This window comes from Triplophysa rosa, linkage group LG2 (assembly GCF_024868665.1).
Source record: "Triplophysa rosa linkage group LG2, Trosa_1v2, whole genome shotgun sequence".
NCBI classification, from domain to species: Eukaryota; Metazoa; Chordata; class Actinopteri; order Cypriniformes; family Nemacheilidae; genus Triplophysa; species Triplophysa rosa.
In genome coordinates this window covers 22,595,844-22,608,892 of record NC_079891.1, presented here as the reverse complement: position 1 = coordinate 22,608,892, position 13,049 = coordinate 22,595,844, and the positions used below count along the sequence as shown (strand labels likewise).

At 37.3% G+C, this 13,049-nt stretch overlaps 2 protein-coding genes across 2 annotated transcripts; one reads left to right on the top strand and one right to left on the bottom strand.

Annotated features, from left to right (window-relative positions):
• Positions 1 to 2,070: 2,070 nt before the first annotated feature.
• c9 (complement component 9) lies at positions 2,071 to 5,731 on the top strand. Its single transcript, XM_057328987.1, has 11 exons — positions 2,071 to 2,162; positions 2,273 to 2,381; positions 2,488 to 2,638; positions 2,725 to 2,869; positions 3,051 to 3,189; positions 3,524 to 3,799; positions 3,899 to 4,139; positions 4,787 to 4,915; positions 5,009 to 5,184; positions 5,268 to 5,496; positions 5,574 to 5,731. The coding sequence occupies exons 1-11, from the start codon at positions 2,086 to 2,088 to the stop codon at positions 5,723 to 5,725; spliced, it is 1,824 nt and encodes a 607-aa protein (XP_057184970.1). The 5' UTR covers positions 2,071 to 2,085; the 3' UTR covers positions 5,726 to 5,731.
• A 2,736-nt stretch (positions 5,732 to 8,467) lies between these two features.
• Positions 8,468 to 12,780, bottom strand: gas1b (growth arrest-specific 1b). Its single transcript, XM_057328988.1, has one exon. It carries the CDS (start codon positions 11,239 to 11,241, stop codon positions 10,438 to 10,440), a length of 804 nt encoding a protein of 267 aa, XP_057184971.1. The 5' UTR covers positions 11,242 to 12,780; the 3' UTR covers positions 8,468 to 10,437.
• Positions 12,781 to 13,049: the final 269 nt, after the last annotated feature.

Here is a 13,049-nt window from a genome sequence, read left to right as displayed (position 1 = left end):
AAATCAATAAAAAACTTCTGGCTGAGGCGCCAGAAATAAACCGTAACATGATTTTTGTTTCTGTAAAATTACACATTTCCCTCTTTTTCTTGTAAATTTGCGGTATTTTCTGTAATTTTATGTTTTTGACCTTATTTCAAAATACATGAAAAATCTATTAAAAAAAACACTAAAATTCCGTAAAATTACAGTTTTTACATCATACGTGGAAAATCTGTAACATTTTGAGGTTTTTACAGTATGTAACACTAAAACACAACTGATGTGACTCATATTTTATTACTTTTCTCTGCACTCTATGCATAAGTTAGACTTGCGTATTTAATCATTTTAATCATTTCTAATTTTCATTTAAAACCTTTTTTTTCATACGGGGCATCAGTTTACGAAGTATTATTGTACATAAAAGAGGAAAAAAGTGTTCTGAAAACACAGATTCCTTCATGGAGAAATCAGATGCTTCTTTTCCTTCACATTTGGGAATTTGAGACCTGAGAACTTATACTCCAAAGTTCTAAATCTTAAATTCACTATTTACAAAGTATATATAATTAAATAGTTTAAAAAAGCAATACTTTTGTTCATTTTGAGTTTAAAGACCAAAAGTAGACAAACACACCCCTTTTCAAAGTTTTACCAAATACGCCAAAAAAATGAGTGAAGACTTCAATGTTTTGGATGAATTTTAGACTGTTTTATAGAGAAAATTCCACGACAGTACATTTCTACCAGTAATATTGTCTAAACAACAGGAAAATGACTGAGGATTGCGTTATGTGCAGTTCACGTCCTCTCCACCTTCCTGAGCGAGTCAAGGGAAGTGTCTGAAACATTAAAAAGTTGTGTTCTCAGCACATAGCTGTAGTGCAAAGGACAGGTTCTATGTCCACGGAGCACCACACTGCCAGGCCAACATTCCTCTTTGACCCTGCACAAAGAAAACTATCAGAGCTGTATTGTTCTGGGACATGGTTGAATTTGATGAGTTTTTTTTGCTTAAAGTGGGAAAGGCAGCTGACTTGACAGAGATGATGTTGGCTGGTGATGATAGGTCATTCACTTTGCGAATACAAATCTAGAAGGGGGAAGGGGGGTTGAAATATGTATATTTTTACATGCTTTGAATAAAGAGAGTTTAAAAAAATCTGTACTCATTTATTCTCCCTCATGTCATTCCAAACCTGTATATGACTCTTTCTTCTCTAGAACACAAAAGAAGGTCACAACCTTCTTCAGAATATCTTCTTCCTTATTCTGCAGACGAAAGTCATACAAGTTTGATATGACAAGAGGGTGAGTAAATCACGAAATAATTTTCTTTTTTTGATTAATCTTTTTTAGGAATCACCAATAAACATGTATTCTCAACATTCTGTAGCCAGTAAAAACTTTCGGACTTTAAAATAATATTTGTTTAAGAACTTAGGATGTTACATGTGATGTCAACGCCCGCTGGGTCAGACAAAAAGCAGTGAAGTGCATGAGTTTGTTCTTATATAAACGCTAAGATGAGCAAAGGTATGTTTTGTAAAAAAAATCCTAATACCTGTAGAACTCTAAACATAAAATTGCCAGAATAAAACTGTTTATTCATTATCTCTCATGTCAAATTCATAAAAACTTTGTATAAAATGATGAAAAAGTCTTATAGTCTTTGACTTAAAAGACAAGTGAATGATTAGTGTAGGTCAGAGAATATATGATCTTCTTCTAAAAGATTATCTCTGCACTCTATCTGACATCCTTTAAACATCTCTTGCTGTTTCAAAGGTTTGTAGAAGTGTCCCTAAATGCACAATGGATTAATCAGTTAAGAATTGCTCAAATCTAGAAAAACCTTTAGCACAACATAAATGTAGGTCAGACAGTTTAGCATCAGACAATCAGTTAAGGTAAATACTGTTGCATCACATGATGAAGTCCAGGAAAGCACGTAGATATAAACAAACTAACAGCATATTTCAAATCTTTCCAAACCTCCTGTCAACAAGCTTGATGTTAATTATTAATATTGAATCAATGCTTAAATACAAAAGTACACCATCATACACAACAGACATTTTAGTGTCTTTACAGCGTTTCACCATGAGGACTGTTACTGCTCTGTTTGTACTGATATGCATTCTTTATCAGGCTGATGGAATGAGTGTAAAGGACAACATGTACGTATGTATCCACATTCTCAAATCATGACATTTGTAATATGTGTTAATCCAACAGTTTTTACCACAGTGAAGTTATTATTAAATTGATCGTTATTGGTCTCTCCAAGGCAAAGGTCTTCACGGAAGACACGGGATGCTAATGCCCCAGCATCAATCGACTGCAAAATGAGTGCTTGGTCCCAGTGGACTCCTTGTGACCCATGCACTAATACTACAGTATGCCTACTGGATTCTATATTTTGTCTCTCTCTTTGCCTCTTTGTCTGTCATTTTCCTTATGCACATGAAGTAAGTATATTGCGCTTGTGTATGTGTGACACAGTATCGCTCAAGGGGTATTGAGGTCTTTGGGCAGTTTCAAGGAAGTAGATGCATAGAACCTATTGGAGATCGCAAACCCTGCATTCCTTCTACTAAATGTGACGAGGACGCTCCACCTGTCTGCAAAAGTTCTCAATGGCAGTGTGAATCACGTCAGTATTAGTATTTGTTCGATAGGTTTCTAGTCGTAGTGTGAGACAAGGAGCAATAATCAGTGATTACAAATCTTACTTCACAGAGAAGTGTATAAACAAGAATCTAAAGTGTAACGGAGATGACGACTGCGACGATGGGTCTGATGAGGTTGACTGCGATGACGTTAAACTACCTTGTGGCAAGTCAACTGTAGTCGAATCCGACATAGCCTTGCATGCTGGATACGGGTGAGCACATTTAGTCTTTCTACTGAAAAATATATAGCGTATAGTCGTATACACCTGAACATTAAATATGTCTTTTTGAATCAGATTGTACTCTGTTATATTTTTTTATTCATTAACTATTACTGAGCTGCATATTTTAATTTATGTCTTAAGTCTTAGGATATTATTTGTGTTTTAATAGAATAAATATTCTGGGATCTGGACCTCGAATGAATCCCTTCAATAACAAAGTTTACAATGGTCAATGTAATCGGGTCAGGGAACCAACCACACTGGATATGATCAGAACACCATGGAACGTCGGAGTTCTCAACTATGAGGTCGGTCTTAATGTGCAATGCAAACTGCTTTTTCACTAGTATGCTTTGATTGTTTGATTGTTTATTGTAAAACAGAGAAAATAATAGAACATAAGGTGCATTGTAATATTGAATGAGAGGCAAACAATCAAACAAGTAACTGCACTGAAATGATAACAAAGACAATGTGATCCTGAAATCCAGGCTAAAGATTAGAAGCATCAAGTTTCAACATTTATTTCACTATAATTTCAATCTTTGACATGGCCTTACTCGATCAACATTCAACATATCAAGTTAATCAGAAAAAGGGCTTTTAGCCATGACCCTATGATGCATTTCTCTTCATCCTCAGACGAAAGTGGAAGAGACAACTTCTAAGGAGATGTATGAAGACGTTCACTCTTTAATAAAAGAGATAACTACGGATTCCAGCACAACTGTTGATGTGGGGCTGAGCTTTAAATTTTCACCCACTGAGTCCTCCAGTAAATCTGGTGAGGCAACTGGTGAGGGTGGCAGCGCTGGTGCTGCCAGCTCTGGCCTTAACCTTGAGGGCTCAGCAGGGATTAATTTTAACTTTGAAAGACAAAATATGATCAAACAGATCTCCGAATACACAGACACCAAGGTAAGTGAAATTTTCATTCTTCATGCATTAAAACTTGATACTGCAATATAGATCTGAAGAAAATATGCCTTCTGCTACTAAGCACATGCTCTTTTTCAGAGAAAGGTCTTCATGAGAGTGAAAGGCAAAGTACAGCTGGCTACCTACAGGATGAAGCAGCGGGGACTGGAGGTTGATCAATTGTTCCTGAATAATGTGGATGCACTTCCACTCGGATATGAGAAGGGTGCATATTTCGCTTTCTTGGAGGATTATGGCACACACTACACCAAAAATGGAAGGTCCGGTGGAGAATATGAACTTGTTTACATAATGAATTACGATGAGATCAAACACAAAGGTAAAGTTAATACCAATAACGTTAATACCAAAAATATAAACCATTCTATACCTAAAGGGGATAGTTCACCCAAAATTGAAAATTCTGTCATCATTTACTCACCCTCTTGTCATTTCAAGCTATATGACTTTCTTTCTTCTACAGAACACAAAAGAAGATATTTTAAAGAATGTTGGTAACCAAACAACAGCGGCACCCATTGACTTTTGGGCACATACAATAGAAGTAAATGGGTACCGCCATTGTTTGGTTAACAACATTCTTCAAAATCTCTTCATTTGTGTTCTGCAGAAGAAAGAAAGCCATAAAGGTTTGAAATGACAAGAGGGTGAATAAATGATGACAGAATTTTCATTTTTTATCCCTTTAATTTCACAAATTGGATCTGATGGCATGTCATCGATTTTTTTTGTCCATACTGAAAGCAACAGTGTAGCTTTAAAAGAGACACAACGGAATTGTTGTTTATTGGTTTACTGCTATCTTAGTGTACATATTTTCACCAAGAAATAAACATATGCATGACTTAATGACGTAAATTACGTTCATACTGTATGCTGGAGGCTATTTCAAGTTCTCTCCATGATGTGGCATTTCCACTTAATTGGTCATTCAAACTTCATTGGATGATTCATTTTTCACTACAGAGAGTGTGGAAACCCAGCTGAAGAAATGCTTTGAGGTTGACATTAGTGCAACGTTGGGCAAATCCAACATGGGAGGAGAAGCGAAAGTTAAACCAAAAATCTGTAATGAGCTAAAACCCAAGGACACAGGTGTGTGTGTTACCAAACCAACACTTTAAGGGCATGCTGTCTAATACAACAAAAAAGCATGTATCTGAAAATTCATACAACTTGTTTTACCAGATGACAAATCTAAAAAGGGGATTGTTGAAAAGGTGCTGATCACAGTGAAAGGGGGCAGTGCAGAAGCAGCGATAGCCATGAAGACACAGCTCACTCAAGAGAACCAGCTGGACGTTACTCACTATGTAAAATGGGCACAGACCGTCTCTCTACTTCCTGCTCTCATTTACAGCGATGTAAGAATGCTCCTCACTCCATCTTCACTTTAATGCTATTGTTTGCTGCTTTAACTGAACCTCTGTTTTCATTGTACTGATAGCCTGAACCCATCTACAACTCCATTCCTTTGGATTTTGCCGATGGTCAGTCGAGGCGAGACAATCTCAGAAAGGCCCTGGATGACTATGTGGCTGAGTACAGTGTGTGTAAGTGTCAGCCATGCCAGAACGGCGGCACTGTTATCCAGATCGATGGGGAGTGTAAATGCTTGTGCCCACTAGGGACTGAGGGAGTCGCATGTCAGACGATTGACAGAGACCTAGCGAAAGGTTTGTTTTCGATATTTGCTATTTCTGTTGGGTTGAGTTTGGCTGTATATATGTTTTTCAATTGTCGGTTGTTTTAGGTAAAGAATTTCAACAGCGGGGGAACTGGGGCTGCTGGTCCGCATGGACCGGATGCTCTGAGGGGCGCCGCAGGCGGACACGTACCTGTAATACACAAGGTGTCACAAATGCAATTTGCAAAGGAGATACAGCCAGTGAAGACTACTGCTAAAAATCTATACAAGCATGATTTGTGCAAATGAATGTAAAATAAATAAACTCATTTAAATACATGTAAATTCAGAAGTATTTCCATAAAGATTTTTTTTCATTAGATGTTGAAACTTATAGTTAAAACAATACCGCCAGCTTATGGTCAATATGGGTAGTGCAAAACTAATTCACGTTTACACAGCTCTCTTCCTGGCATTGTACAACACTTTTATGAAGTCAAAGTGATTTTGTTCTGGATTCTGACTATTGAACAGCAGTGAAGAACATCCATGCATAAAATGCATTAATATTTGTGAGCATTATACACATTCAATAATGTTACATCAAGGTTATTTTAGTTTACTCAAATTAAAACATTGAAAGTTTTTGTTTATTGAAATCAAATCAAATAATGGCCTAAAAGTATTGTGAAAAAATAAACTAACAAAAAATGTAAATGTTGCCTCAGAAATAATCTGAGCACTATAGCACTAAAATTATAATAATAATAAAACTAAAATTAATTAATCTTATATAGCAACATAAAAATAAACAAATAAATAATTAAATATTATAAAATATTAATTTTTATTATAATATGTTTTATTATATTCTTTGGGATGACTGAGGTGATATATAGTACCGCTTCTGTATAAAGAACCTGTTAAGCCCCTGTATGGTTCTTCAGCAGTTCTATATAGCACCTCAGTCATCCCAAAGAACCCCTGAAGAACCGCTGAAGCACCAAAATATGGTTTTATATAGCACTTAAAGTAGTTCCCCTATGATTACAAGACAACAACCACTTTTAGTGCTAAATAGCACCATTTTTTTTTAGAGTGCATATTGTCTAAAGCAGATTTGAGCATAAGAGCCTATTTTTTCCTCACGTTTTACACACTGCCTACATTAAATTTTAGTTCAATACACACACCGAGATCAAACTTTGCGGTTGTATTGTATTGTATTAAATCAAATGACAAAAACATGGTTTAGTTTAAATGCTTGTATTATAGTCAGACAAGGTTTGAACAAGAACAGATGGAGAGGTACATGGCTATCTTTTCACTCTTCTTGGGCCTAGAGGTCAGGTTAATAGAGTAGCACTCCCTATTGAGGCTCGTAGAAGCTTCTTTCAGCCTCAATACCTCTGTCAAGCTTTCATAGTTGTCATTGGGTTTGGACTATATGCACATATCTATGGACGGAAAAAATATTATAGTATTTCATATTTTATTAATATACATTCAGATTTAAATCACCTGCTTGGTGCTTGTCAAATCGTGTAACATTCAATTAACATGATTAATAATTTTGATACAGCCTTTTTAAAGTATTTGTAAAAAGAGCAAAAATATCTTTACAACACTAAACCACTGTCCAAAACAGTGCACCCCCAATTTCACAAGGGGTCTCTAAAACAATGTCCCAGTAAAGGAAGATTCTAAGGGTCATCCATTGAAGTTTCTAGGAGGTGTCATGCCACATTACAGTTTCTCTCTGTCACAGCAGTCCGAAAATTAAGTTATGGTGTCATTCCAGCTTTCCTCACTCCTTTCACCGTCCGCCCTTAAGCCTAATAAAAATGAACATAGAAGTGCAATCAAGTCATAAGCACCCCTCTGCACACTATTTCAGACTAAGTATACAGATGGTGGAAATGGGACCTCTGATTGTCTATGTAGGTCATTTGGTGAAGAGGCTTTAGGATAACTGCCCTTCCCCCAAATTCCTAAGGAGCCTCTTTAGGAACCATCCCCCAATCCGATGGCCTGACAACCGAACGCCTATTGCCCGGTTTTAAATGGGTCTCCAATTTTTTATGAACAAAAAAATATGCCACAAACCATGTCCATTCATTTTTCTAGGTTACATTTGGAGTTATGATTTATGAAGAAATAAAATGCCACTTTCTTCACATATTCATTTAAATCAGATTAACATAATTTACATTGTACTTCTTGCTCCTTCTCGTCGCTCATGAACGTTCACTCTCCTCTTTCTAGAGGTGTCAACTAGAAGACAGAATGAAGTGCCTGGTCATTGTGTGGTGCCTCTATTGTGTGTTTAGTATTAGCATGACAGAAGTGCCACTCAACCTCTTCTTCATTCATTAAGACTGGAGACCCCACTTCTACCTCGAAATGAACTAAGCACCGCGGCCACCTCTAGAACTCCTGTGAAAGAACCATTCCATTTTTATCAATGATACGTTTTTGAGTGAGGTTAAACATTACTTTTAATGTGCGGGGAAAGGACATATTCTACACATTCTAGGACACTCCATATACATTTTATGGAGTAAGATCTTTCGGCCATGTTTAACTCTGAATGCTAACTGAGCTGGTGTTGTTATATTTAGTCATTAGAATTTCCAGAACAAATTTGTTATATGAATCCAAAAGCAGATTTGTACTACTCGAGTGCTCACAGTGAGATGCAAACTCACTTTTAAGCATCGACAAGCCCACTTGAACACACACAGTAGCAGATTGATTCATTGAATGAATTTGTGAAGGCTACTTGAGGCTTAATTCACAGTAACATTGCTTCTTTCATGTCAGCTTGAGTGAAGACTTTAAATAAACACTTCAGCTTTGAACAAATAAGCCAGTCAGGGCCTTGCTTGGCTCATGCTACTCTAGTCTGATCCCCTTAAAAAACAACCTTATTTGTTACTTTAGATGTTGAGAGTCTTAAGGAACTTAAACTTACACCTCTGTAAACATTTAAGGTCAAGTGCAGGCACTGAGCTAAAGTATTTAACTAGCAAAGACTGGCGATAATGACTTTGATAAGTGAAACGTTGTTGACAGCTAGAAACAAATACTGAGCATTAATGACTACATTTGTGATATTTAATGCTTTAAGGAAGGACAGGTTTCCATCACAGGAAAGCATATTTTATGAAAGTATCACATCTGTTTAAGGGCATAGTAATCTAGTAGCCTAAATGAAAATATCTGGTTCAACATTTAGGCTAATGACAGTGGGCTATGGTTAATAATACAAATGTTTTCACATTATGTATTATCTTTTGTATTCAGAATTTAAATAACAGCAAAGAGATGGTCACCTGTGACTGTGTAACTACGATTCTTTGTAAAGCCTTTTTGAAAGCCCACATGCCCATCTGCTTTACTTTTTTTGTTTAGCTTCTTTTGTTGTTTTTACTTTTGTATATAACCTAATGAATCTGCATTTAGGAACAGAAAGTAATAACACACCTGGATCTGTTGTAACTGATAAGTTAATAAAAAAACAATAAATGTTGCAAATGCAAAGTCTACATGTAGTAAAATAAATAAAGTACTTTAGTACTTTCATACAAACTTTTTGTTTATGTAAAATCAAAAAGAAAGTAACCAGTCAATAATCTTTAGCAACCATTTATACTGTGTTTCTTTAAAGAATATTATTCACACGTTCACATTATGTTACATAAACACAACACTTTGACAATAACAGTGTTGTTTACAGGGATAGTTCACCCCAAAATGAAAATTCTGTCATAAATTACTCACTCTCTAGTTGTTCCAAACCTGTATAAATGTATTTTGGTTGAACACAGAGAAATATATTTGGACAAATGCTTGTAACCAAACATTTCTTGGACCCCATTGACTACCATATGATAATGTTTGCTGTCCTACATTCAGGGGCGGCGTTTGCTTATGGCAGAGTATGGCAGTACAGCATTCAGACAAAAAAGTGGAAACAAAGTGTGCATATTGATGCTCATTAAAGATAATCAAAATATTTTAAACTGCTGTACATTTTTAGCATGGGCGTCGGAAGCATGCAAGTGTAAAAATTGACATTCACACACCAACACCTTCAATGGTGTAGTGAGACTATCGCGTGGAATCCACCTTTCGCTTGTCTACATTTTCACATCACACATACAGGCATTTATTTTCAACAAAATAAACTGTTTAAAAAAAACAGGTGTTTCATAATAAAGTGTATGGTAAGGTAAGGGGTAGTAGGGAGGTCTTTATTATCGACATATGCCAATAAATTGGATTTTTTTTATTTTAACAGTCACATAACAATCTCATCTGCCCAAGCCAGATGTATAAATATTGCAAGATGAATAATATTTGTTATGTTATCTGTGAATAATTAAAAAATGTACTCCATGGGTTTGAAGTCACACACAATATAAATGGCAGATGGTCTAGTATTTTGTTGTAGTTGACCTTTTGCTGCAAAAAATAGAGCTTTAAAAAGCACATTTTAAACGATATTATAGCGTTTGTTATCTGTAAGTCTTTTTGCATGTTAGCGCATTCAGTTTCGTGGATTTCGTACACGTTTTGTTTAGATATGATGAGGTATAATTTATCATTTATATAATTTATTATGTTGTATTGCCAGAGGAAATTTTGATCAGTAAACGATAACAGAATATATATTTTTTGGGTGAACTACCCCCTAATTATTGACATAAACCGAATCTTATACAAAAATAAACGTCCAGTTTTTATTTCTCTTTGTATAGCACTTTCTACGGCAGTTAATAACTTAAAATATAGTGTAAGACACATTTTCAACTCAATATCAAACATATCGTCATATCATGGTGTGCAGATTTTGGAAACTCGCTACAGTTTTTGACACAATCTTTAATGTCGAAGTGATTATTATAATTTTCTTCATTTTCCAATGGGCAATTTTACTCTCTCAAGTAGGCCTATAATATAAGGATCAACACAAAAAACTTTCGTTTTAATGCAATCTTAGAAAAAATGCAAAAGTAGTGAAGGACAATGTAAAAATGTATCCTGCTCTTAAATCTCCGGCAACATTCTCCTCTTCGTCATAATCAGTCACATAGTCCTCCTCTAAATCTTCCTCCGTATCCGAAAATCCACTCCCGGTGGCATAGCCGTCGCTAAAGCAAAAGTTTTTCATGCTGACTTTAATATACTCGCATATAGTTCTCTCCGTGCCGTCGCAAACGCAAGTATCCAACAGCTGGGCTTTAGGAACAGAGCGCATGTTAGTGATGACCCGCCTGCAATCGTCGGAACATCGCTCTTCTCCGAACAGTTTCCTGCAGTGATACAAATAGTCGCGCATGGCGGTGCTGCACTCCGTGTCCTTCTCGCACTGCATACGGGCTTCGGTGCAACCCATGTGGCTGGTTCTGGGCATGCACGGCTCGATGGCTCGCTTGGTCATCTCGCAAAAACTGTCCGAGGCGCAGTCGCAGTCTTCCAGCGCTGGGCCGTTCGCAGTGAGGTTAAGTTGGATGATGGACTGAATGCAGTGACTGGGACATTTCTTCTTGTTGCCGTTTAACACGGGACCGCACGATTGTAGATATTGACTGTACGCGAAGTGGCACTCCACCTCTCCATGGCACTTCATGATGGCCTGCCAACATATCAAACGTTGGTTGTGTGCTGGGGATGAAGTGGATGAACGAATAAACCATACAGACGCGAAGCCTATGGACAAAATCAACATATGCAGCCATTGAGTGACCGTGGAGTTTCCAGAGTTTGCCATTCCTTGATGCGCCCACATGGAACAAATTAAAAGTTAACTTGCAAGGTCAATGTTTTCCATTTGTTGGTCTGTCCAATAACACGCATGATGTCTTGCTGTTCCTTTGAGGCACACGTTTCTTCAGCTTTTGCTCTCTGCCCACTGTTTTGTTGCCCACTTCAGGTGTGTGGACATATTTATTCCTCGAATATCCACAGAGCGTCAAAACTCCCCATTGGATTAAAACAACAGTTTGCTTCGCAAAATCTCATTGCGAGTTGGACAAACGCATTACATTTGCTCACTGCCGCGAGGGCAAAAAGTGCAGCAGCATCTTGATGCGCCTCGAGTATTTAATCCACAGTTCTTGGGTTTTCCTACCTTACAGATGAATCAGATGATTTTAAATCACATAAAAACAAAAGCGTGTTTACGTTGTGTTAATATTGTTTAAACAAAGCTTAAAGAATCCAACGCACAAATCGGACTGCAACAGTTTTAATGAGAAGTCCCCCCGTGTATCAGCTCAGTTCCACAGATCTCTTGTGTATGCACGTAACTTACTATTGGTCCGATTAGTTGTTGTTGTTTCTGACGTCATTGTGAAGGAGGCGGTCCGAATTTGAAGAATATGGAAAGGGTGCATCAGTACAGTATGACAGTATATGGAAGGCCAACAGGGACAAAACACGTGAAACTAACGCGTTAACACGCAATTTACACGTTAACGCGTAGATACGTGTTAACGCGTAAATTGCGTGGTAAAGCGTAGTTTAAAACATTTACATTACATTTATTTTATGCATTTGGCAAACGCCAAAGCGATTTACATTGCATTATCCCAGCAAACACGTGTATGTGGGGCCCACATGGGTTACAAATGGGCTACAGGGGTACAGAGTGGGCGTGGGCTCAAAATGGGCATCTAATCTGGGGGCCATCTGGGTGACCCAGCTAGGACCCACATGTGTGAAGCCAGGTGGGCTCCCCGTGTTGTTCCTAGATTGGACATTAATGGGAAATGTGTGCATGGGCTCAAAATGGACTACACAATTTGTTTGATCAAATATACAAGTGCAAACACAATAAATTCCATATAGGATGATTACATAGATATTGCACTTATGTGTCTTTATAATTATTTTACATGTTGTTTTGACACTTGGATTACTTAATTTAATCTAAATCTACAAATTTCAACACTCATGCAGTTTTACCCCAAATTTCCACAAACATTAAGCCTGCAGCCACTTTAGTTTTGCGCACAACTGTCTCACCCCCTCGTGAGATCCCATCCCCCACTACTTCAGGCTTCTTCAAGATGATCTGGCACTGCGCAGAAAGATCGGCGTATGACATCAAAGTACCATGAGCGGCAGTGAGATTTCATCTACCAATACCCATCCCCCATGCCCTGAATCGCGCCGGTGCCTAACTGATTTTTTGCTGTAATAAGCATTACAATTGTAAAAATGAAAATGCAGAGCATTTAAATACATTGTTTTCAAACCATAATGTTAACTGAGACATAGTTTGGCTTATTGTCACGTTAGAATTTAGACATCATCAGGGCTCTCAAGTTTTGAACTGAGTTCAGAGTGAGATTTTGGCGGCGGCGGGGGTTTGGGTGGGGACAGGGGTCTGATCTGAAAAATGTGACACATAAATTTGTACAAATAAAAAAATATTTATTTAATTCATCATTTCTTAGTGCAGGTTTGTGTGTGTGTGTGTGTGTGCGTGTGTGTGTGTGTGTGTGTGTGTGTGTGCGTGCGTGCGTGCGTGTGTGTGTGTGTGAGAGAGAGAGAGATAATGGTTAGTGTTGTTTATTGTAGGTGTTGGTAGCA